The following is a 26,738-nucleotide window of genomic DNA, read 5'->3' as shown; positions in this document are numbered from 1 at the left end:
TTTTTACTTACGAGGTTTCTCATAACAATTTAAGTCTTTTTCCGTCAATATAAAATGTGTAACATGATTTTTCATTTTTTATTTTTTTGCTGTCATAATAAATTCTACTAAAAAGGTTTAAATTAACCCTTGACTGCCTAATCGAATTTATCTTTATGATAAATGGGGACCTCCGACTTAAAAAGACAACCAACAATAGCTTTCAAGTTTTATTAAAAATAATATCTTTTCTTATTTTGCGGTTTCAACAGCTCAAGATACTTCCATCACTTTATCAAAAACTATTAATATTGTAAAAACATAAAAAAATTATAAAATTTCAAGTTTCTTTTCAGTTTAAAAAAGTGCCTCACTTTCGGTTTGCTAAAGTTTAATAAATATTTAAAAAACCACGTTAAATTACCTTGTATGGTGGATGGGCAAAAATAAGGATAATTTCAAGGCAACCTAACCACTATATACACTTACATCTTTTTTTTTGTTATTTACAACTACTTAAGTTAACAAAAGGTTTATAATTTTATGCCGTCGAGCTTCATGTTAGATCTTATATTTAAAAGAACGGCATTTTTTTTGGCAAAAACAATTATACATATAAACTTAAAAGCATTATCTTTTAAAAAATTACAAGCATTTTGTCAATAGAATCTAACAGGTTACATACGTAGAACGGTCGCACTGAGATTTTAAATTGTCCTTGTACCACAGCGATTGTGAGTATTGACGCGCAACGCTACCCTCTTCGGTTTTTTATAATTCCGTGGTCTTACCTTACACCCACAAATTACAACACGATTATAGACATTTAAACAATGCAAGGTCTGCATATCCTTTGCTAAAATCAGTACATCCAAAGTGCCACGTCACTTTTTTATATCTTTACAATATCTTTAATAGTCAAAACAAAAAAAAAAACAAGAAAACGTAAAAGTGAATCTATTATGGTCATAATATATAAAAAAACTCCTCCTAGTTTGATATTAGCTTGTATCTTCACTGTTTCCGAAAAAACTTAGACAATATTCTTAGGTAATATTAAAATTTTATTTTTAAGCGCATCAGCATATTGCCAGGTTTAATATGTAGAGCCAAGTTTTGATTAGTCAAAACCATTTTGATTGAGCTAATGACGATGGCTTAGGATTTATATACCAATAAACTGTTAGCTTTCCCAAGAGGGGGGGCCATTAATTTAGGTATGGTCTAACAGGCAGGCTCAAGGTTTGCACTCCCTCCACCAGTCCGCATATCTTTTTTTAAATTCATGGACCTTTAAAACAGATTTTTAACAACACTTGATACATTACTAAAACTTATTTTAAGTTGATCCATCTATCTAACTGCAACTTTATTATAAATATAATATACGGGATTTATTAGGATGGAATTTTATATTTTAAAATATGTTACTTAGCTTTTAACAATCATTTTAATAAAATATTATGTTTCATCAATGTCTTATTTTAATAAAATTATAGCATTACAAGGGTTATTTGAACCACTTAATTATCTTGTTTAGAGGTTTCCTCATTGGCATATAGCAATTTAACTAATTAAAAGTACTGATGAAACTTTAGGCCCCAAAGTTTAAAAAAATTTAGAAATTAATATTTATGAGTGTATATAAAGATCTCTAGAGCATTGTTATATATGTTAAAATAGGCTTGATAATGAAAAACGAGAATTTTTTCTTTCTTGGGCGTTTGCCGTTATCGCTTTTGCGTTGACTATATGCGAGCTTCAAAATTACTAATACCATAGTCTAGAAGACCAAAAGTAACTGTAAACCTTTTAAACAGATAAAATTATATAAATCAAACCCAAAAAGATTAAATTTTAATACAAATTTTGTGTGCAGAAATTTAAAATTAGGCTCAATATATTATTAAAATAAAATTATTAAACGTGAGATAGAGTTAAAAAAGAGAGGAATTATTCTAAAAACTTTTATTATCATCACCACATTTTTTAAATATTATCTAAATTACTATTTTTTGGTTACTATGGGGTAATGCAAGGGATGGCCAAGGATAGTAAACCTTGTGAAAGGGCAGAGGGGCGAATATTTTGACTTCTTCAAAAGTGTAAAAATTATCTTATTGTCCTCTAATATGCTGTGCTACCTCTCGGGAAATTTATTTTTTGTCGTTGATAAAATCCACGAAACTTTTAGTCTTACGCATTTCAATTATTATTTTATATCACCATCCAATATCAGCGTGGTAGAAACTAAGCATTTTTTAGCAAAGGGAAAGGGGTACACTAAAAGACATTCCAATTAGCAGGCCTTTACTTTTGGGTACTTAATAATCTGTGGCTTTCGCAAAAGTTTTAAAGCTTAGCTTCCAGTTGTATTAGCAATTGGGTCGCTTACAATATTACTGGGTTTAGATCTATCTTGCTGTCAAACTGCCTTTAGATGTACTCATGAAAGTCCATATAAAAAGTATTATCTACTATTGTAAAAATTTTGTACACAAAGATAATAGCTAGATTTTTAAACCCTATAAAGTTTTACTTTATATATAAAAAAAATTGGTTTAAAAAGTTTATATTTTTTTTTAAAAAGTGGCACGTATCTTTAATAATAAAAAATACCATAAAAAGAATGGAATGCTGTAGCTGCCTGGACTTGGAAGGTTGAAGGCGAGGACACTTGTAGTATCTGTCAAAATAAGTATGATTACTGTTGTTCCGGATGTAAAAAGCCTGGTGATGGCTGTCCTTTAGGTTTAAATTTACTCCTTATCTTTTTTTTTTAAACAAATGCTTTTTGTATATGTTATCCAGTAACTTAAACTGAGGCCCAAAAAACTCTTAGCAATTAGTAATATTTGTAATTTTTTTTTTAATAAGTTTTATTAAACGTTGATTATTACTATATTTAATTCTTAAGTAGTTATTTTGTTAAAAATGTTATGATAGAATACAATAATTTATTTAAGATTAATTCTGACAGTAATATTCTTAGCCACTTTATTTGTTAAACATTAATACTACTATTTTTTACAATAAATTAGAAATTTTTTTTTAAGATAACGAAAAACTTTCTGCCTCAATAAATTATTTTTTTCCGATACTTTAGTTTAGCTTTATATTAATTTTATTTAAATACAGTCTGGGGTGACTGTAGCCACTGTTTTCACTTGCACTGCATTTTGCGTTGGGTTGATGAAGATCCCTCGCACCCTACGAACCAGTCTTGTCCAATGTGCCGACAGCCTTGGAACATTCAAAACGAATAGCTTGCCTTCATCACATATTTTGTTGGTAGTCAAATTCTAGCATGTAAATACATATTTCTGCTTGTTTTTAAAACATATAGATAAAAATGTTACGTACTTTACTGTAAGATATAAACTTTTGTTTGTGTTAATACAAGAATGAAATTCTGCCTCTTTTCCCATCACGCATGATAGCTCAAGTATTTTACGGTTATTGAATATATTAAACATAATAGTTACCTTAAATGTGTTTTTAAGTTTTAGCTTTCCAGTTTTAAAGAAGTGGTACTTGAAAAAAACTTTTTTAAGCTTATGTAGCAAATTTAAGTAATACTAAAATTTTATTCTCTTTTAATGATAAACGGATATTTGTTTAATATGTTAATAAAAGAGGTCACGAGATAGAAAAAAAAATAGCAATTTCATTGCCTGGTAAATAGAATTGCTTAGAGATAAAGCTGCCCTTATTTTAAAAAATAGGAGTGCATCAGAATTTTTTAATACCAAATATATATAAAGATGTATATGTATACAAATAAATAACAAATAAATTATGAATATATATAACGCTTCACATGCGGTATAAATTAAACCTTAGATAAACTGAGTACAGTTGGGACAGCGGCCCACACTCTTACCTTCAGAGTCATACCAAGCAAGCGGTGCCAACACTCATTTCATTATAATATTATTGATATTACGTGCGCACGTGTGCTCTATTTATCTTTACTAAAACACTACAAAAGTTAAAATATTCCATCGTTGTAAAATAACCTGCTCCTACCCAAAGTATAAATTCGTATCCATTTTAGTGGGTGTGAAAATTTTTTTAGTTGGTTTTCTGTAATTTGTTTCTAGTGATTTACTTTTGGATCATTTCTTTTTATAGTAGGTAAATTTTGTTTGTTTTATGCGTTCTGGTGTTTGATGTGACTGTTTAGTGTTATTGTACTTTTTGTTTCATATTTGTTCAACAAGTTTTTTTTACTACAAATTTATGTTAAAGTAATGCAAATTTATATAATTTTAGTGTAGATTTTTGTGTTTTTGTCTAACAAGTAATAAAGTAAAATAGTTTTTAAAATTTTTACTGAGGTTACATGTTTCATAGTTGTCCCTTTGTAATTCCTGTTTAATACGGGGATGATATACTACATATCGAATTCTTTAACCGGATGCATCGCTTCTGCTGAGTTTTTTTACTGCTTCGTTATCTATGTGAAATTGTTCTTTTTTTAAGTAATAAATCATAAAGATTTTCAGTTTTTTGCACGTATATTAAGTATATCGTTGCCATGCTTATTGACATATATTCAGCTTTGCATGATGACTTCTGTATTTTGCAGGGTACAAGGTCCCCCTTAATTAATATCATGTGCCCCATGGTGGTGCGAAAGACCTAATTATTTGCCACGAGGCCACTATCAGTATATCCTGGTTTTCTCTTTCGTAACGCTTAATACTTATATTAATATTTTTTGTTTCGTGGAGTATGCAGTTAATTCGTTCTATCATCATTAGATTTATTTAAATTGCTGTTATGCATGGATCTTCCAGATAATGTGATTGTATATATGCAATATCGAGTCTTGTACAATCCCCGTGTTTTTTTATAAAGCCTATTAAAGTATTAATATTCCGTATATATTTCATTGTCCTCTATGGAGAAAGGAAAGGGTGTTTGCATCTCTTATTAGCATCAATATTGCTTTTTTTGGATAAGCTGCTTAAGTTTGTTTTATAATCAAACTGGTAACTGTACAATCAAAAAAAAATTTTAAAATAAAACATGCATTCTTTTATTTCTTAGTATGTCATCATGTAGTCTTTGAGCAAATTCTTTGTAGAAAGGTTAAGCGAATTTTTAAAATTATATATAGCAAAGTCGAGTACATTCCTTGCATAATGAATAATGCTCAGACTTTAAGGCAATAAATCTTCAAAAAAATTTAAAAACGGAACAAAAGAAATTCATACGCAAGAGCAACATATCAATACAATTTAGATAAAAAAGCGTGTGAAGTTCAGCTAAAAATACAAATGCTATGAATATCTCCCCGACTAGTCCACACAGCAAAGTAGTCAGGATATCTGCAATCCACTAAAGGATACAAAACAAACGCCAAAGCTAACAGCAGTTTTAGAAAGCAAAAAGCCAAAAGTTTAACTAAAAAAGCAGCACTTAACAATGTTACATCGCAAAAAAATGAGGGGTACACGGATGCAGCACTATAAGAATCTAATAAAAGAACACTAGCGAAAATGATAGCCACAACATGCAGAATGCACGATAGAAAGGATTACCTATAAGACTCGCCCAACTGCCAGAGGTTTTCTGAGACTTCAGATATTCACCTACTCCAACGAGAGGCTCATGAAGACTAATAAGCCTAGTAGACAACACAACGCATTTTGCGAACGATCTAAATAAGCAATGTACGCATTTCTCACAAGTTATACTGTCTATGATATGATTACCAGCACGCGGCTCAAAAACTGTCGCTCTTTTAGTATACACACCAATAATAGAGCTGCTTTGAATTTTAACAACGTTTAGCACACACGAAGTAAACCACAACCATTTTGAATCCACCATTATGTAAATGGGTACTAACAGCATATCCGCGTATATCTAAAATGCACTTCTCAAATCGAGTGCAGCTGGTGACAACGCAGTGGTAAGCACTTGACCTCAATGGCATTACTAATGAAATACTTAATAAGTTGCAATGCGGGTGACCACCTTTCCTGTTTCGCATGTCGCTTGGCTCCCTCCCAATACTGTTGCAATGCTACCCAAGACCCCGTGCGCTTCGCCAGATCCCAGTCCTTTTAGACTGATTTTAGCAGTAGATAAAGCTGTAGAGGCAGTTCGTATTCATTTGCAGAAAAACATGAAGCGCTTCCGGTAACCTAATTTAAAATCGAGGAGACCACTCGGCATTACGATTAATTGTGCGCTGTGCAGAGTGGAATAACTCGGATGTTAAAATAGGAAACCACGGGGGTCTTCTTTCTCGGCCTTGAAAAAGCTTTTAATCGTGTGGGGCGAGTTAGCCTATTCTAACTATTAAAGTTTTAGTAAATTTATGATCTTGGTCAAGCTCTAAGATCCGAATCCATAAACTTACTTAGCAGTAAACTTTTATTTTGAGACGAACTTTAAATCCGACAACAAGAAAAGTGCATATAACACAACTTTATTTTAATTTTAGTTGTGTGTAATATAAGCAAATAAAGTTGAATGAACATGGTAGTCTACCTAATACCAAAGCTTATGTGACACTCAAAAATAAACTTTACCGAAACAAGACCAACTCTAATAAGATGCACATACCTAGATAAATAAAATTCTGGTCTCTAAAATTACATCGCAAAACAACAGAAGACCTTCAAAATATATAAAATAATATAAATACCATCATGCAATACATAAAGGTTGATCTCTGTAATGAGCCTCTAAAACTGTTATGCAAACAAGAAACCACGCCTTCGAGCAAATTCCTTTAAGAGTTTGCTCGAAACTATAAGAACTGAGATTAGCAAGTCCGTTGAATATATGATGCAACTATGCAAAGACAATTAACTTCATTAGCAGGCCATATGCAATTATCTATTCTTTAAGCTCTTGCAAAGATAACGAATAGCAAATAATAACGTATAAACGACAATATACAAATAGACTACTAACACGTGAAAGTAATAACGTTAGAAGTTTAAAAATAACAATTATACAACATACACAAAAAGGTAACCAAAGGCTAGATAGCACGGCAAACGTTGCCACGTTACAAGTACAAACTTCAGAAAAGCTGAACCACACTGAACACGGAATGCCTAAACATAAACAATAAGCACATTCTGCATAACAACGTAATGTAAACTTGTAAGTAACAAACTATGCAACTCTTATAAGGACTCTTTAACGAATGATGAATTAAAAGGTAAAATCTAGGGAAATATACAATCCGCATACCCACACTACGTTAATAATAAACGTTTAATAGCAGAATTTAAATAAAAAAAACAGACAAACTCTATGGTGGTAAGCCATGAGCCAAAAGTAACTTAATATTAATAGCAAAACTAGACGAACGAAGCAATACTTAGCAAAAAAGTAGAGATGGGAAATACACAGACTCTTTCCTGCAAACAATTAAGTATAACTTTTACATAACACAAGAACACTTTATAGTCAAGCGCAGCATAAAAGTGGAGCATACCTTTGACGCACGACTAGTAAAAACTCGAGCAGACAATAGATCTTCGACAGGTTCTATCTTACCCGTGATCTTTAAATGTTGAATTACTCGTCACTGTCCCTTTATGGGAGGTAACTAGACAAGGCATTTATTTTCAAAAAGAAATTATAAACTGAACGAAATGTGCACCAAGTCCTTAAAATCTGAAACTATATAACACCTAAACAACGATACTTAAAGAATTACGAAAGGGCATAAACACTTTTAACTAAGAAAAAAATTTACAGAAAAAGAAGGAGAGTTATTAAAGACCCCACAAATTACATTTAAGCAATTTCTCAGAGAATTTTAGGTGGCGCATAAGACATAACTTTATAAAGAAAGACAACAGACAAAAGTAAAACAGCAAAAATAATCTTACAGGGCCAGGATCAAGGAAGAATATTGAACTTGTGGTCAAGCAAATTTGATTTAAGGTATCAGATTTTCTATGCAACTCTTTTTTAAGTGCATAAAGATGTATATAAGTTGAGGTGTTACTACAAGCTAATTAACTGTATTTTTTAATTTAAATAGTATATGGCTATACCTCAACTGTTAATAAGAAATGAATTAATTTTTCATTTACAAAAGTTACAAACCAACGCGATAAATCTTTGTAGCCCTACGTTTAGAGGTGCCGGCCTATTAGGACACGGTGGGCGCATGCAACTTTTGCCTAAAATTTCTGCAACAGATGCTTAGAAACAAAGTTCACTTAAAACTTCTTTCGCCCCTCAACAATTATTGCTCGAGAGGCCAATAGTGATGGAGTAAAAAGTTTTATTAGATATTAATATTAGTCTTTTTACAACCGATAACTACCAAGACCTAAAAAACATACCACACGAGCCGAGAGTGGAACTGCAATCATCATTTCTAAGACCTTACTATGAAATTGAACAGGTTAAGGTCGCTGTCGTAGCAGTGATGCGCGCCCTTCAAGTGTGGATTCGAGCCCCTTTTTTCAGGCATTTATGGTTGCGTATGTAACTCCGCCCTCATTTATTCTAATAGCTTTTAGTAACATTTATTCTATTTTATTGAAATCGTGCTCTAACACGTGACGGCTCATTCCTAGTTGAAAAGAGAGGTTACTTTTTTAATTGGCGATTTATGTTTTTGGTAGTGAATTTTCATTTATAAACGATTTAAAGCTTATTTGTTCTTGAACTTTGTTAAATATATCTACATTATTTATAATTAATAGATACATCTCTCAAGAAGATTCATAGCTGATATTTGTTATACTACTAATTTTAGTACAATTATAATAAGGGGAAAAATGTCTGTCAGTTCTTTAGAAATACTGGATCCCAATGGTTTTTACTTACCTTTTATATTATTATTTTAACTATTAAAACCTTATATACGTTACGTGTTTAGGACGTTTTCCTAGGCGTGATATTTTACGTAGTTTAGAGGAATCCGCTCAGAAAAAATGGAAGGAAAATAAAATATTTGAATCTACTTTGCCTTCTGCTTCTAATACTTCTCAGGAAACTTTTTTCGTTACATTTCCGTACCCGTACATGAATGGAAGGTAGTTAGTTGTTTATATTTTATAAAAGTTTTTTATTTAAATTTTATCTTAGACTTCACTTAGGACATGCGTTTACTCTTTGTAAGGCTGATTTTGCAGCTAAATACGAACGTTTAAAAGGTTTCGAAACGTGAAAGTACTATAAAATTACCATTTTAGTATTTTTGCAGGTAAAAACGTACTTTTTCCTTTTGGACTACATTGTACCGGGATGCCTATAAAAACATCCGCTGATAAAGTTTTTTTATGTTTAATTTGATTTTCTATAACTATGTTAAGCTTATTCATGACTAAATACAGATCAAGTTGGAATTGGAAAACTACGGAAATCCTCCCCAGTTTAATATAGATACTTTGGACGAACTGAAAATTTCAGTGCATGACATATCTAAAAAGGTTTTAATTAATTTATATTGGTTCAAAATTTTCATAACAGCTTTATTTTCTTGGCTTGCTTTTTCTATTTTTTATAATTTAATTTTTGATTGAGATTTTTATATCAAATTATGTATTTATACGTTTTTATTTATACTAATACTTCCATATCACCAAAGTTGATTCAAGTAAATAACATATCAAGTTTAGTAATATATTTTATTAAGTTTTTTAATTTTGGTGTCATGAACTTTGTATTGAAGGAATCTTTTTTAAAGAAGAACAAACCCAGCAAAGTTGCGGCAAAAGCAGGAAAAAGTAAGTTTCAATGGGAAATTATGAAGTCTTTGGGACTGTCCGATGGGGTAAAGTTTTAACCTTTTTAAAGTTTATTTGGTCTTTTTAATATGTTCATCCGTTTATGTATTAGAATATTATTTGTTGCACTTTTTCTATATTTATTGTATAAATAGTTACACAGAAATACAAAGCTAAATATTAATGAGTAAAAGTTCATATTAATTTTGTTTTGAATACTTTCTTATTAAGAAGAACTTCTAAATTTATATTATTGTTAACTATAACATTCACAGCCCTACAATTTTTAATAAAAGTTTTTTTTTAATATTAAAGGAATCCTTAAACTTTATATACATTTATATTTAGTTTTAACACACTTTAACGTTTTTGTTAAATTTTATAAATAACGTAACTTTTTATAGGAAATTTTTATTACGATAAAGTAAGTACCTCCTATGTTGCATAACTTTATGATTGAAATTATATAAAAATCTATATTGTTTTTTAATTTTTAAAAGGCGAAGTGAAAATATACTTCCATTTTATTAGTGCTATATAGCGATTTAATAATAACATGATATACTGATTATAGTTTATTGTATCAGCAATTCGCAGGTGGACAAAAAAAAAAGTAAATAGTATATATAGAAAATTAAAGAATATTTATTACAATATATTTCCTAAAGACAATATTTAATAGACGGTGACTTTTATTTGTATCTTTATTATATATTACTGATAAATAGTTAATTATTAATAATTTAAAAAGTGATTATGAGAATGGAAATCCAAGTTCATAGTTATTTTATAAAAATTTACATATATTTCCATCTTTTTTATTAATATATAGAAATAATATGAAAACTGAAAAAAAAAATAAAAACATGTATATTCGTTGACTTGTTTTTTTTTTTACTGCTATACTACGTATGACAGTATCATCTTCCTTTATGTAATAAAAATCTGAAAAATTAACTATGTCAAAAATTTATAAGGGAAATTAAAAAAAAAAATTAATAAATAAACTTAACACAACTTTATTATTTATGTAGTATAATTAGAACTTTTAATGGTATAATAATATGAAAGGGAGAAAGATATATGAAAATACATGAATGCTGCAACTCTAACGTGATTATTATTAATTTTAAAAACTTTAATAATATTATGAAGTATTATAAAAGACTAATAATAATTATTTAAAAGGTCTCGACCGAAGGTGTTATTTATTTTCTATTTGACTTGTACTTTATATTTATAGCATTATACCCATTTTTACCCTTATATGTGCAAATCTAGAAAACTATTAATGATAAAATTGTTTAATAAGCAACTAGAGAAATAGCTTATTAAATTTGAATATATTGTGCACCTAACGGGCTCCCCCTTCTTTCTTCTTTCTCCCCCCAATTTTTTTTGGTCTTTTTTATACAGTCGGGCCCCAAAGACGTTCGCATGCGTGGAACTTTTTTTTTTTTTTGCAAGGAAAGGGGGGGGAGGGGGAAAGAGGAAAGAGAGAGGTGTACTATTTTTATTTAAATATTAAAAATTTAGGTTATAAAAAAACCGTAGAGTGAACAACTTATTAATTTTAGGTACTAATTTTAAAGAGAAGTTATAATTATTTTCTACTTTTATTATAAAAACACGTTAATTATATGAGAAAATGAAAACTTCGACTATACTCTTATTATTACAATGCTTTTTATGCTTTTTTATTTCTTTTTAAACATAAAAGACGTTTATAAAGTAATTTGAAAACTGTATTCTGGAAAATAAGGAAATATATCAAACTTTGACTATTATTTATAAATATTTTTTTTGCTATTATTATTATTGAAGTGTAAAAATAAAGAAACTACAAAATGATAATGAAGTGTACTTCTAGCTTTATTGTAAATTTTTATTAGAAAACTAATAATACCTATTTAAAAATAGAAAATATAAATAACTTAGCCTTTTATTGGATATTTAAAATTTATAACGCTGTTTTATACGGAAATTATTAACCTATAGCTTTTTAAATTTTTTCTTTTGGTATCATTTACGAAAAATTTGATAATTGCAATCCATAATTTTTCATTAACTTTTGCCCCCTTGGTTGACTATTTTTCAGGAAATTGCGGCCTTCAGCGATCCCCTCCATTGGCTGTACTTTTTTTCTCCGCTCGCCGTGGTGCATTTATCTAATTAACTTTATATTTTTGTTATTTATTAATTTATGAATCCTCGCTTTGAAAATTTTGAATGTTTATGTAAACTTTTTAATAGAAAGATTTAAAGAAGTTTGGATTAAGCGTTGATTGGCGGCGCACATTTATTACGACGCCTGCTAATCCCTATTATGATTCATTCGTTCGATGGTAATATTTATTATGATGAGTAAATATTATAAATATTTGTGGTACTAGAAATGAAAAATATTAAAATAAAGTAATAGTAAATATCAATATTAATAAATAATGACTGATGTTGATAATATTATACATTAACTTTCAAGAAAAATGAGGAATGATTATTTTTTTCATATTGTTTATATATAGTACTTATCTCTCACATAAATTTAAATAATAATTTATGTTTTATACCAATAATGATCAAAGTTAACTCTAAATAATTATAAAATATTAATATTTTGTGTTAATAATTATAAGGAAATAATAACACATGGTATGAATGTTGCGTTACATTAATCATAATTACTGGTGAACTTGATTTTTATTTACAATTGTTTATAGTAATTTTCTTGTCAACATGAAAATTATTTAATAACTAACACTACTAATAGCGAATAGTAGTGATAAATACGAATTATCATATTTAGAGTATTATAATATTTATAGTGAAAAAATATTATATTTGTTAAAAGGAACAGTTTTGGGTATTATGATAAAATTAGTAGTGAGTAAAAGCTGTTCGATACATGTCATTTTTGATAATATAATACTATGTAAATTGTGATAACATATTATAAATAAGTAGTTTATCAAATATGAATAAAAGTATTATAATACCATACTAAAATAAAAAGGGTTTTTGAATTTTTTCAAATATAATATTTAGAAAATATTATAATAGTGTATATCATTGGGTGTATGGGTATAAGTCATTTATAATACAAATTTAATATAGTTTATAATATATATAAAATTAAAGAGACCAACACATTTTTGTTAAGTGGATATATTACTTAATTATACATAATATAATTATATTTTGCTAAACTATTATACTAATTAATATAAGTTGCAGATTAATGATTAATACTTTAATGCTGTTTAATATTTTTTTTTTTTTTAAAAAAAAAAGGCAGATGATTACTCTGAAGGAGCGCGGATATATCCTTTTTGGGAAGCGCCCCACCGTGTACTCCCCGCTCGACCGGCAGCCCTGTATGGACCATGACAGGTCTTCCGGTGAAGGTTGGAACTCCTTTTTTATCAAGTTTCTCGGTTTCTGCTTTCATTATTTTACTTGTTTATTATTATTAATGGTTCTCTTTTCTACATTTATTCCTCCTATCAGGTGTTGAGATTACCGAGTACACGTGTGTTAAACTAGAAGCCCTAAAACTCCCTGCGCCCCTTTCATTTATTAATGGTACTTGTGTTCTTTATGATTATATTTACGACAAAGTAACTTTCTTTTAGGGCCGAGAGTTTACTTTATTGCAGCCACCTTAAGACCAGAGACGCTGTACGGCATCACAAACTGCTTTGTCCATCCCGAAATTGACTACGGTTGCTACGAAGTCAGGTCAGGGACCCGATTCTATTTGATCCGATCAGCTCATATTTTAATTTTTCATTTGTTTTAGTGACTTGCTCACGTTTCTTGTTTCAATTTTTTTATTCAATATTAATAGTAAAAATGAAGTTTTCATATGTACCCGTCACTGTAGCAGAAATTTAGCGCATCAGTTAGAGACTTCCTCTGGCTTTGGGTCCCTTTTTTTTCCTACTTATTATTATTATAACCATTAAAAGATATTAAAGTAAAATAAAAGAGTTGGCCATTATATCTGGAAGAGAACTTTTGGGCTTACCTGTGAAAGCACCTCTTAGCTGTTATGAAAGGATATACACTCTACCGATGCTAACTATAATAGGCACAATGGTTATCATTTGGTCACTTTTATAATTATTACTACATCCTTTTTTAAAGGGAACTGGAATTGTTATATCGGTCCCTTCGGATTCTCCAGATGATTATATCAACTTTATTACTTTGAAGCAGAAGCCGGAGTGGAGGTTTTTTTAATAGGGATATTAATAATATTAATACTAATGTTAATAAAGTAATCAACTGTGTTTGCTATGAAATTATTATGAGAAGTTTTTTTATTGATGTAGTTTATGTTATATAAGAAACTGTTTCTATATTATTACAATTATTATTTAGATCGAAGTGGAATATTCACGATTCAATGATTCTTCCCTTTGACCCCGTTCCTATAATAAAAACTGAAGGGCTCGGTAACCTCCCAGCCGTTACCGTTTGCCAAAAGTATAAAGTAATAAGAATACCATAATAATAACAATAGAAACTTCTATTAAAAAATCATATAAAGTATAATAAAGGAGTTTTTTTTACCCACGTTATTAAAAACTGTACAAATATTAGTATTGAGGGCTCCTTATCAATAATTTTTTACAAAGGTTGGCGGCCCCAACGACCAGGCGAAACTGGCCGAGTGCAAGAAGCACGTGTATGTTAAAGGCTTTTATGAAGGCGTGCTGCTCGTTGGTACACTATATATTATGTATTATTACTATTATTTATTTGTGGTTAGGTTAATATTTAATATTTTCTTCCTTTTATATAGTTTATTATTTTTTTTTGAAATATTTTTTTATTAATTGTAATATTTCGTATTTATATGATACGTTATTTATAAAATCTATTATTATTAATATTTTCATTTATTATGTTTTGTTATCTTTAACACCTTTTTATACTATGTTTTGGTTTATGTTATTAATTTTAAATATTAGCTATTTGTTTTTTTTTCTTCGTAATATTTTTTTTAAAGGGTGGGGTTAAGGGTAAAACAATCGATAAGTTATACATATTTATATCATAGTTATTATTTATTTTTTACATTATTTATTATTAATATTATTAATAAAAAACTTTATAGCTAATTTCTATATATTACTCTAGTTTTTATTAATTTATAGTATTATTTTTAAAATAGGCAATATTTATTCTTTTTTCTTTTTTATATTGTGGATTATTTTAATTATACCTTAGGCGAATATTCTGGTCGACCTGTTCAAGAAGCCAAACCCAAAATCAAAACTTTTCTCTTTGAACATGGTTTACTTTATTATAATTCTTATTTATATATGTTAAATAAGCATTAAGAAAACGATGAAAAGCATAAAATGTATTATATGAAAACATTATATCTATTATTAACACTTATAGATTATTTTTATATTTTTAGGAATTGAATAATAGTAGGCCATGAATAAATATAAATATATTTTTATTATAATAAAATGCTGAGAAATTTAAACTTACACTAATTTACATTTCCATGTTATATGTGAAGACAACACTAAAATTGCAATGATGTTTTGTATATAATTATAATTTAACAATTATTTTTTTATGGGAGTTAACGAAATACTAAGAGAATAATAGTTCAAATTACGTACTATATATTAAGCATCAGAAAATATCTAATATAGAAGTTACGATAAAATTAAACATGTTATAGTAATATATTATTTTCTTCTTTATATTTTCTTATTATATATGAAGAAATATTCATAAATAACTATGGTTTAGGAAAGTTTTCAATATTAAAAAACTGAATATTTACTTTATTGGTCATTTCTATTATTTCTGTAACATTTTATGAATCTAAAGAAATTAAGTACAAATGAAACAGATAATTCTAGTTATCTACACATTTTATTTTATTTTTCTATGTTATGTAGTTCTTATATATCATAGCGTACTCTTCTAGTATGTCTTAATATTTTATTTTGCTATTTTTGTTATATTAGAACCCGATAATATGATACTATAATATACTTATAAAGAATTATATACATCACTATTATTACTCTATCGTTTTCATGTTATTATTTGGATGGATATAATAACACTAAAGGTAAAGTTTGAGAAATTATTATAGTGTTAATTTTATTTTAATTTTTATTGACTCGATTATACTTTTCGAGTAGGTTATGCCTTTTCCTACGCGGAGCCCTCTGAACCAATCATATCCCGTTCAGGTGATACGTGTGTAGTGGCACTGGTAGACCAATGGTATACTTATATATCTTTTATAGGCATTTCATCATTTTTTTATTATATAAGGTATGTTGACTATCGGAATGCTCTTTGGACCGAGCGGGTCTTATCACTCCTAGAAAACGTCCGCTGTTATGAGTCTGATACGCTAGCGCAGTTCAAGCAGCAAATCAGTAATTTGCACGAAGTTCATTATATTACATACATTCCTTGCCTTCTTTAATTGTTGGGGGTTGTGTGCAGTGGGCGTGCTCACGTTCCTACGGTTTGGGCACCAGAATTCCTTGGGATGAACAGTTCCTTGTGGAGTCGCTTTCTGATTCGACAATATATATGGCCTATTACACGATTGCTCATTTGCTTCAAGGTGTTATTTTAATTGGTTTTCTTAAACAAGTTGCCATAGCAACTACAATAGGCGAGGATAACATCGATGGCTCGAAACCTTCTCCTATTGGTGTACGTCCTGACCAGCTCACCAAAGGCACTTGGGATTATATATTCCTGGAAGGACCGGTATTATATATTTATTTATTAATGTTTCTATTATTTTTATATCTCTTTTAGCTTCCAACTGATTCTGATATTCACGAGGAGAAACTTCGACTCCTTCGACAAGAGTTTCAATACTGGTATAGCAGTTTGCAGAAGTTTTTGTTTCTTTATTTTTTATTGTTGTTGATACTGGCCGCAAATTTTAAATATCAAAAAATCGAATGTATTGCAAAACGTCAAAAATAATAATATAAATATAAAAAGTATATAAAATATATGTTTCATTATAACATCAAGTAAAAATTATACAATATTAATAGTGATGTCTGGAAAACTTATAATAAATAAAATATTATTTAAAAGTAAATTTAAAAAAAGTTTTTTTACACGTTTTACTTTTTTTAATTTTTTATTATTTGCAGAAAAAATAATAAACAATTATAAAAGTGAATAAAATAAAAAGTACTCAAAAATAAAAAAATTATAATACTAAAAAAAAAGAATTTTATATATTATAATATAACAATAATATTTTAAACTTAATTCTCAAAAAATATATCAATAATAATAGAATGTCTTTATTACAATAATATTTATTAGTAAATTTCATTATATATACAAACTTAAAACTTATTGTCTAAGAAAACATTAAAATTAACATATTTATGGAATATTACAAAAAAAATTTATATTAAATAATAATGAGTAAAAAAAAGGTACCCGGTGAGCCTGCGCGTTTCCGGTAAAGACCTTATCAACAACCATTTATCTTTTTTTTTATTTACCCACGAGGCCATGTGGGGACAAAAGGTTTCAACCCTTTTGCTGCACCATTTTTAAGTCTATGATTAACCACTCGACTTGTTTTTTTTCGTTAGTACTTTCCCAAGGCCATTCGAGTCAATGGCCATTTGAAACTTAATAATGCCAAAATGTCTAAATCTACTGGTTAGTGTGTTTATTTTTCTTTTCATTGGGTGTTTATTTTACGTTTACCAATAAGGAAACTTTTTGACTCTTGAAGAGTCTATCAATTCTTTTGGCTCGGACGCCACGCGGTTGGCCCTTGCAGACGCCGGCGACACGCTCGACGGTGTTTTTGAATAAACACTTTTAATTATATATAAATAATAATTATATAGGAAAATTTTTTAGTTAATTAAATATTAATTTTAGTATAGTTAAGATAAATATCTTTTACTTTTTGTATATTGAGTTGTAGAAAATGCTTTTCTCATAATTTTTATAATTATTGTATTAAATATTTAACTAATGCAATAATTATAATAAATAGTAACCGTTATTATAAATTATATTTAATTTGTGTATTTACATGTTCCTCGGAGCAATTATCATTTATAATTATATATTGTGAAGAAATAAATATATATTACGAGTGCTACTAAACAATACTAACATTTGTAATCATATAAACTAAAAGATGTCACACTTGTAATCTATACTGGTTTACTGTGAAATTATGTGTTTTTATGAGTGCCATTAAACAACCACAATAATAGTAGTAATAATATTGATATCCACTAAACAGACGCGAATATCAACTATGCTACTATGTCCAAGCTAATTCTCCGACTTCATGCCTTTTATGAGTACTTCCAGGTTTTTATGCTTTAAACATCTCTAAAAGACTGCACATCTATTTTTTATATATATATATATATATTTATGAACTTTACATATCGATATGTATTACTCAGCTATTTACTATAGTTATGTATATTATTTAAACATAATAAATGAAATTAATAATTAACAAAATAAAAAGTGCGAACATTAAATAGAAAAGTTATATTAACGTTTTGTAATGTATTTATTATCTTTTATTTGGTTTAACTCATTTTTTTATTGATTGGTAGTACATTGGGGATATTTTTTAGTGTTTATTGGCTTTTATTAGAAACTACCATAGTCTGATTGGTTATATAAACTCACTGTACCTAAATGATTTATTTTATTGGTTTTTATAGTTTATAATAATTTTTTTAAGAGAATATGTGTTATTGGTTACCTATATAATATTTTTATATTTCTTTTTTTATATTTACAAATATGTTTGCTCTCGTATTAGTGCTCATAAATTATTATTTGCTATTTGGTAGCGTTTCGTTCAAGTAAATTGGATCTTTTGAGCCATTTTTACTTATTTATTTGGTTTTACTTTATAATTATCATTAGATTTTACGACTATAAACTATTTTTTATTTCGAATCTTTGTAGGCATTTTATTTTTATATCATTCATATCTATAACTTTACTTTAAGGAGTTGATTAGCGCTAAAAATGTTGATAAAATGCGCACTGACGAATACAATTACTTTGATAAACTTTTTGATAATTATATGAATTATCATATTCGCGAAGCCGATAAGTTTTGCGGAAAGTATATCACTTTTTATTTCACTGATGGTTTATAAGATAATGATTATAAATATTATATTTTATATATTTTTTATAAGTATGCTCTACCACGAAACACTGAAGCATTGCCTTTTTGGATATCAGAATAGTTTAAGTCTGTACAGAGAACTTTTGCACGATATCCCTTTTCACAGAGGCACGTGGTTTTTTCATTTTTTATTCGTGCTTTATTCGTGTGCTATATTTTTTACTTTTAAGCTGTACTGAGTCTTAAAAATACAACTTTTATAATACTTTAATAATATAAAAGTATGTATGTACCATAACAAGCAGAAGATACTTAGAAGCACTTGATTTTTTACACTATTTTCACATGTTTTTTACGGCACTTGGTATAGTCATGTGGTGTTTATAGATAATTTTTTGATGGAATTCACCAATAAGCACTATGTACTTGTGTTTCCGCTGTATGTGGTTGGTTAAGACACAAAGAGCTGCATTTGACTTTGTGTGGATTTCGGCGCCTATTTTTTAAAAAAAACGTGTTTTTAAATTGTAAGTGACTTGTACGTTGAGGATGTTTCTTTTCGCCAGAAACAAAATAAAGTAAAATTTTTTTTATTATATTATTTAACTTAAGCATTTATGATTTTTTTGTGGTTTTAGACTTTTAGTAATAACTATTATTAATTTAACTATTTTCTGATCCTACTTATGCAAAATGTATATTATAACATATTAAACGTAGGAGTACCGCCTTTTATTTACTATTTAATGAGTTCTAGAATTGTTAAGAGAAGTTTATTTTATATATAATATCCTTATAATTTATTTTTAATTTTCCGCAGCGCTGATTTGGAAATATCTCGAGTCGCAAATTGTTATGCTATCCATATTTTGTCCGCACCTGTCAGAGAGATGTTGGGAGCTTCTTGGTCACCCCGGAAGCGTTTTAGCTGTATTTTATTTTTTTCCAGTCTTTTTGTGACTTGATGAGCACTTTTGTAGACCACGTGGCCAGCGTCGGAAGCGGTGGACATTAATTTATTCACTGCGACTGGTTCGTTTATTTTTACGTTTGATTAGTCGAAATTTTTTTATGACTTTTTTGCAGTGCATTTGGAAAATGTTGCGAATGAAATTCGTGGGAAACTGCTTGAACTTCAAGAGCAAAAGGTAAATTTGTTTTATTTTTTGCTTTATAAAAACTTAACGTCTATATTTTTTTTCCCCAGTTTTATTATAATATGATTTCAATGTTATTGTTTTTTAGAAGAAACACAATACAAAAATATCTCCTAAGAAAGTCACTATTTACGTTGCAAAAGAGTATAAGAATGAAAAAAAAAAACTTCTTGATTTGATGTGTAAGCTTTACCATGAGGTACTTAGCATTATTATAAATATATGATTAAAAAAGTAATAATAAATATTGTGAGCAGTGTATACATATAAACGAGTGGGTAGCATATTTATTCTTGTATGAAATAATTAATAACATAAGTGAATATATAACTATTGTATTAATAAATTTTATAATTATTTAAACTATTTTACATTCTAGTTATAAAACTTTTATAACATGCATTAATGAATATACTATTGATAAATATATATAATCATTATTACTGTTAATAGAAATATCTGATTTTAAATATATCGTTTATAACTACAAAATGGTACGGATAGGAAGAAATACTAAATACTATATATATTAAATATTAACTGAAATTAACATCCGTTAATAGTTATAAGTTAATTTAAAAATAATAATCATAAGGACCCTGAAGTTTTCAACAACAAGAAAGCGATGCTTGAGTTGATCAGGTGTGATTCTGAACTGAAGCCGTTCCTTCCCAAGTTGATGCCGCTCGTGGCTTTTACTCAGGTCTTTGGGCATTGGTGTAATATCTGCTTCCCCGTATTATAAAATAGGGCTGATTATATCATTATTTATTGTAATATTTGTGTCGGAAGTTATATATTATGGGCTAATGCTACCAGAAATAAATTGGAAAAAGAGACTAGTTTATTTTATAAGTTATTAGCTGTTTATTTATTTGAGCCTACAAATTTTAAACTTTACCAAATTATTAAGAAGATTGTATTTAGCATTCGTCCGGAATGTAAGTATGTTTATGGAAGTATAATGGTGGTAAATATTAGATTTCGATTTAACAAAACCAAATTAAGTAACCTATCAATAATATTGGTTTTTTTAGAGCGACAATTATGATCGGTTTTTGTTACAAGTTACTGATTTATAATTATAATGCATTTTATTTTTTTTAATATTTTAAAACATTTAGAAAAAAATTTATATGACATAACTATATTATCTAAAGCTTTGTAAATTGTATATCCTTATTCTTAAAATAGTTTAATTTTTAGTTTTTTATTTCTTTTATTCGTTTTAATATAAACAAAAGTAATATTTGTACCTGCTAAATAAAACTTTAGAAAACTTTAAAATTATCTATTAAAACAATGGAAAGATAACTCTAACAATTTTTCTTATAAATTTGCTTAACAACAATTTATAATCACGTTAAATTCAGGTATAGAATTACTTTTGATAAAGTGAATATCATAAAAATTCATTTATTTCTTTTTAATATTATAATTCAGCAATTATTTTTTTAAAATTAACAAAGTAATTATTGCTTACAGCTTGTATTAATACATTCAAAAGTTTATTTTTTATATTATATAATAGTCATTAATATCTTTTAAGCTCAAACAAATAGAATAAATGTTAATATTTAAAATTGAGTTTATTAATGAGTTTTAATTAGCAGTTTAATATAGAGATGTGGAAAGTAAAAAATTAGAGATTTTTTAATAATACAACATATAAAACATGGTTATTTCTAACAACTAATACTAAATATTATTACTAAAAAAAAAGTGCTAATCATCTTAAAGGTATGATATATAAATTATTATTATATTATACTATATATAAATCTTTTTATAAAAAATCGAATGTTATGCACTATTGAGAGTAAATTTATTTTATCACAGTTAAGAATAAGAGGACAATAATTATTATTAAATTAAAAATGTATTATATAACCGTATCAAAAAGTAAAAATAAATGATTAGTTTATATTAATATTGTAGCGAAATTTATAATCAAGCAGAATTTTGTATTTAATTTGTTTTTAATATTTTAGAGAAGATTTTAAAGTTTTTTTTTTCTTTTAGGAAGAAGTCAAGAAAAAGGGGCCACGTGTTTTGTCCACGGAAGCGTGCTTTGACGAATATGAGTTTTTGAATATTGTAAAAGACTATTTGAAGCGCACTTTGCCTCTGGAAAATGTTGTACGACTTTTTTACTATTAATATTATATTTATATTTTTAATATAATACTTTTTACGTGTTTTAGGAAGTTGTAGCCTTGGGTGATCCGCTTCCTGGAGTTGATAAGTCTATCATTGAAAAATGTGAACCGATGCGACCAGTGCCAGTCTTTCATTAATTCGTGAAACGTGCGGGGACATCGATTGTATAAATAGAAGAGATTGTATTATTATTAAATATTTAGTAAAACTTTTTGAAATTTATACAAGCCAGAGTTTTCCGTAAATTCTCCTTCCCTTCACAAAACTTATAAAGCTTTAATATCTAAGGATATATACACAAATTAGCTATTAGTTGAAGGTGCTGTAAGTGTTAGATAATTCGTTCTTTGCTTATATCGGGTTGAGCGACATTTTATTAAAGAAATTAGAATATGTTAATTTACTTTGTTGATAAACTGTTAAAGTTGTATATAAAAGAGAATTAGCAAGTGATAGTAAAGCAAATGTTTTCAAAACCACGTGGCCTTTAGGTGATGCTTTTTTTACAACAATTTATCCTTGCTTCCTCGTATAGCGGCTACGGGTTCTTCCGTGACTCGGTGATGTTTTTTCTTAACGAAGCATTTTATATGGGAATCCTTTCGAAGATTCTTAAAATATTATCAAAATTGGGTATAAAGAGGTGAAGATTTAGTTTTATTACGTTATTACCTCGTTGCCTTTTTTTTTTATTTTTCTAGAAAATAGAAATTTAAAGCTGTGTTGAACCCAGTATTTTTTTATACTACACTGCACGTAAATAAAAACACAGCTTCTTATTGTAGTTGGATGACGAGAATTTTGTAAAAAGGGGCCTTTCCTTATACCTTTTAGGGTTTTTTTCAGTTTGGAGTGCCTATATAATGGGAATCATCGCTATTTTTCCATGTTACAAAGAATTTTTTTTATAAGATTTTGAAGAGCAAAACATCATAGCTTAGGCCATAACATTCTGCCTTATCTGCTGGTAGCTTTATTCGCATGGAACCCCCAATTCGCGTGGTTATTTTTTTTTTGTAATTAAAGTGTGGATTTTCAATCAAGTATTTAAGGAATGGGTAACCATAACTTTTTTTATATTCGATTTCTTTTCATAAAGTATTTACGTATGTACAGTTTCTTGCTTTTAAACAATTTTAACTATTTTGTAAGTTCGAGGCGCAAACAGGATTTTATGTCGCGCGTTCGCACTAGTTCCAGCACCCTGCTGGAGATACTCATAATACCATTATAGCTGAATTACTTTTTACAGGACTCAAGGTCCAAAAATTAATCGTCATAACCGTGAAGTAATATTAGTATAGCCTACTTCACAAATACCTATCATAGATTTTAATTTAGTTTAATGTGGAGAAAATAAAAAAAATTTGAAGTTTTGAAATAACTTAATTATTTGAAAACATTTGCGCTACTGTAAAAAAAATAGTAAGATTTAACGTGTAGTATGCGTGCCTCTCTCTGATAGATGATAGGAAAAAAGTTTTCATTACGAATACATTTTTAATAGAAAATTAACATTTTTAGACCTCTGTGAACATAATATGAACCAAATGCACTGATACTGGAGGCATACTTTTTCATAAAAACGAAAGGTTAAAAGTTATGTTGAATTTTTTTCATATTTACTAGTTGCAGGCAATCAGTCTCGTTAATAGAGTAAAGGGCTATCGTTTTTTGTATAAACAAAAAACAGGAAAGTATACTTGCTTCTAGAATAACTATTAGCTTACAATTAATTTATTTGTAAGCAAGTCATTATAAAAATAAAACTTTTTTACAAAACCAATGGCCATACTATTAATAGTTTCCAAGTAACAAGCTGCTAGAAAACCGTAGTAGCCGTAAACCACTTATTTGTTAATGTAACATCTTTATCAACTGATTTTACTCATTGACTACTAGCTTAGATAAAAGGTACTACTTAAAAAATTAATAGTATCACCAGAGAAAAGTCATTCGAAACAGTCCCTTTAAGCGCCAGCACTCAATTTTTACTAGGGTTCTACAGCTCTTCTAAACCTCTGGATACCTCCTCTTTCCCTTCCTAATATCTATAATTCATTAAACCTAAAATATTTAATACATAATTATATTATCCCTAAGCTGGGTGTCACTTTCTGGTCTAATGGGGCATCTAATATACGATAAGCATATTTTATAAATTAAACACAAACACAAATGCAGTTCTCTGCTAAAAAACTTAATTAGGCCCACATTGGAAGTCTATAAAAAGATAAACCTCAAAGCCGTAAGCTTGCTAAAGGAAGCACGGCATGTACTAACAATGAAATTATGGCAGTTATTAAAATACTTACTCCTTTTTTTCTATAAAATACTTATAAGCGCCTCCTCTAAGAAGTATTGGTAAGCAAAAGATCAGATTAAGTGGAGCACGCCCTCAAATGATATTACTGTTATAACCTAGTAGGTATAGACTTCTATGATATTTATAAGTGTTCGAAATAGTACTGAGCAGAGTGGAGAGTTAAAAAAGAGCATTTTAATTTTGGCGCAGTCATGGATTCTAATCTAGGTTAGGAACATTATTAAAAGTCGCATAAGCTAAAAAAACAATAGTTATTAAGTCTTGGGAGAAGAGCGTTTAAATTTAAAAATATAACTTGGTTTATTCCTTTAATAATAAGGGAGTACTGACTTTTATAGCAGTGCCAAACTATAAAATAAGTTTGTAACAATAAGTAGCATTCAGGTAAGGTAAGATTTCAAGTATATGCATTTATGCCACCAAGTTGTGAGTTAAGCTCGCAGCATTTTCCTTTAGTAGGCTGTAAGGCAGCGCAATTACAATGATTGTTATAACTAAACAGTCGTAAATGGTGTAAATATTTCTTTAATATATAATTAGAAAGACTCAATTCCAAGGAAAGCACAAGTGGAAGATTTTTATAAAGAACGATAGTTGAGCATAAAATGATTACAAGTCGTACCACTACTCGATGTTTTAGTAAGAGAAGAGCTCTACAAAAAGCTGGACTTTCTAACCGTTAGAAAAAAGTGAATTTATTGATAAAATTGTTTCTATTATAAGCATAGTGAACCAAGTTATTAAAATTAAGTTAGCAAAACGAAAGCTTGTTTTTATTCAATATTTAACACGCCGTGTAAACAACTTAGCTTTTAAACAAGGACCTCCACGCGTAGAGCTTAGCTAAAAATTGCTGCGCATATATTTATCTCTTTATTCGGGTGTGGCCCGTCGTTCTTCGTTTAGTTCTATTATATTCTTCTAGTTCTTCATGTTTCATGAAAAACAAGTTTAATTTACATTACTTTCCTGTCTGCTTTACAAAAAATATTATCTTCTATCTTTAAAGGAATAACAAATAAACTTTTTGGTTCGTTAAATTTAAGGTTAGGTAACCATTCATGGAGTCTTGGGTTTCTAATGGTTTCATGTAAAATACATTATAACCTACTGTAGATTCTGCTTTTCATTTTATTTTTTTGACTACTCACTAATATTTAAAAACTCTTTATAGTTCCAGCAGCTCGACTTTCTTGGCGTTGCACGCTGATGACAATTTACAGCAAAAGTCGCAGTTGACTCCAGGACTAGTCCCAATAACCATTTCCGGGCGTTTAGTTGCTTATAACACCACGGGCTGTTTCTAAAAGAGCTAAGGGTGCCCTTAGTACCTCGCTTACATGTGAAGCAATAATTTTTTGCTATAGTCGTCTATGCTGTTGGGGGACTGGTTGTGGAAGAAGCGTCCGTACACCATAGCAGCCTAAGGTCACGGGGCATGTTTTTGCTGATCAATTATGCGCTGATCATGGCGAGATGGACTTAAGAAATACTTTGAACATCCGCGGTGCAGTACGGTTTTCTAACGCAATAACACAGTATACACAACACCTAAGGCAGAATTTAAAACAAAAGATTCAAAAACAGAAATTCAAAAAACACAAAGTGCAAATAGAAAAAAAAAATACACATAGATTACAAAAACATACTATATAATATATTAAGGATTAAGTACACAACCATAAAACACATACATAAACAAAAATATAAACACAAACAAACCAAAACAAAGAAAACAAAATAACCCTCTAAAATTCCACATGAAAAATGATCCGTTATAATCCAATCGAAAACCTGAGAAAGAACTAATAACATAAGAATAGAGAAATTAAACAGAAATTAATATTTCAACACAAAAAATTTAATTTGACCTAATTAATTGGATCACAAATTAAACAAAGTATTTGGTTCGTCTAAATTTACAGAGCATAAATGGAAATATTTCGACCCTTGTAAAGGTATAAAAAAGACAGAAACTGGTCAATAAACGCATCCTTCATTTAATTTACCTTTTTATATACAGCTTGGTAATGTTGTCTCAATTATCGCACTTGGCGAACAACTCGCGGGTCTTCCCGCACTACACAGTTAAGTAGACTTCTCTACACTTGGCGCAGGTTGATGTTCCATTCCAGACTTAAATACTATTTCAAAATTATAATCACAAAGATCGGCTGTCCAGGTAGCTTGCCCGCAAAAATTTAGTATTTGTTTTCGAATAAAATAATTTAAATTTCTACGTG

The 26,738-nt window shown here is 28.6% G+C and overlaps 1 protein-coding gene and 2 long non-coding RNA genes across 3 annotated transcripts; 2 read left to right on the top strand and 1 right to left on the bottom strand.

Annotated features, from left to right (window-relative positions):
• The first annotated feature begins 2,329 nt into the window (after positions 1–2,329).
• Positions 2,330–3,346, top strand: LOC135120032 (uncharacterized). The gene is made up of 3 exons (XR_010278476.1): positions 2,330–2,446; positions 2,608–2,730; positions 3,118–3,346. It is a non-coding gene; the product is annotated as an uncharacterized LOC135120032 (long non-coding RNA).
• Positions 3,347–6,546: 3,200 nt separating this feature from the next.
• On the bottom strand, positions 6,547–7,936 carry LOC135120031 (uncharacterized). The gene is made up of 3 exons (XR_010278475.1): positions 7,848–7,936; positions 7,448–7,561; positions 6,547–7,061 (listed from the first exon to the last, which is right to left on the bottom strand). It is a non-coding gene; the product is annotated as an uncharacterized LOC135120031 (long non-coding RNA).
• A 797-nt stretch (positions 7,937–8,733) lies between these two features.
• Positions 8,734–22,335, top strand: LOC135120000 (leucine--tRNA ligase, cytoplasmic-like). The gene is made up of 35 exons (XM_064044356.1): positions 8,734–8,787; positions 8,852–9,008; positions 9,061–9,128; positions 9,179–9,246; positions 9,309–9,404; positions 9,662–9,748; positions 11,800–11,859; positions 11,955–12,046; positions 12,993–13,105; positions 13,209–13,283; positions 13,334–13,439; positions 13,549–13,626; positions 13,679–13,799; positions 13,848–13,933; positions 14,085–14,196; positions 14,342–14,429; positions 14,937–15,002; positions 15,881–15,965; positions 16,017–16,137; positions 16,194–16,317; positions 16,369–16,466; positions 16,518–16,582; positions 17,162–17,255; positions 17,324–17,393; positions 17,449–17,538; positions 17,995–18,065; positions 18,728–18,846; positions 18,923–19,020; positions 19,673–19,782; positions 19,833–19,884; positions 19,939–20,000; positions 20,098–20,208; positions 20,605–20,712; positions 22,032–22,148; positions 22,214–22,335. Exons 1-35 carry the CDS (start codon positions 8,751–8,753, stop codon positions 22,304–22,306), a joined length of 3,198 nt encoding a protein of 1,065 aa, XP_063900426.1. The 5' UTR covers positions 8,734–8,750; the 3' UTR covers positions 22,307–22,335.
• The last annotated feature ends 4,403 nt before the right edge of the window (positions 22,336–26,738 follow it).

This window comes from Zophobas morio, unplaced genomic scaffold (assembly GCF_036711695.1).
Source record: "Zophobas morio isolate AGI-343-1 ecotype UQ-CSIRO unplaced genomic scaffold, CSIRO_AGI_Zmor_V1 ptg000329l, whole genome shotgun sequence".
NCBI lineage: Eukaryota > Metazoa > Arthropoda > Insecta > Coleoptera > Tenebrionidae > Zophobas > Zophobas morio.
The sequence above is the reverse complement of the archived record's forward strand: the minus strand, read 5'-3'. Positions and strand labels throughout refer to the sequence as shown.

Bases quoted from the DNA above. Each gene is read 5' to 3' on its own strand.
- LOC135120000 (XM_064044356.1), top strand. From the start codon at position 8,751: ATGTCTGTCAGTTCTTTAGAAATACTGGATCCCAATG. The intron at 12,047-12,992 runs GTAATATTTATT...TAAAAAAAAAAG, and splicing joins TATGATTCATTCGTTCGATG to GCAGATGATTACTCTGAAGG. The intron at 13,800-13,847 runs GTTATCATTTGG...CCTTTTTTAAAG, and splicing joins TAACTATAATAGGCACAATG to GGAACTGGAATTGTTATATC.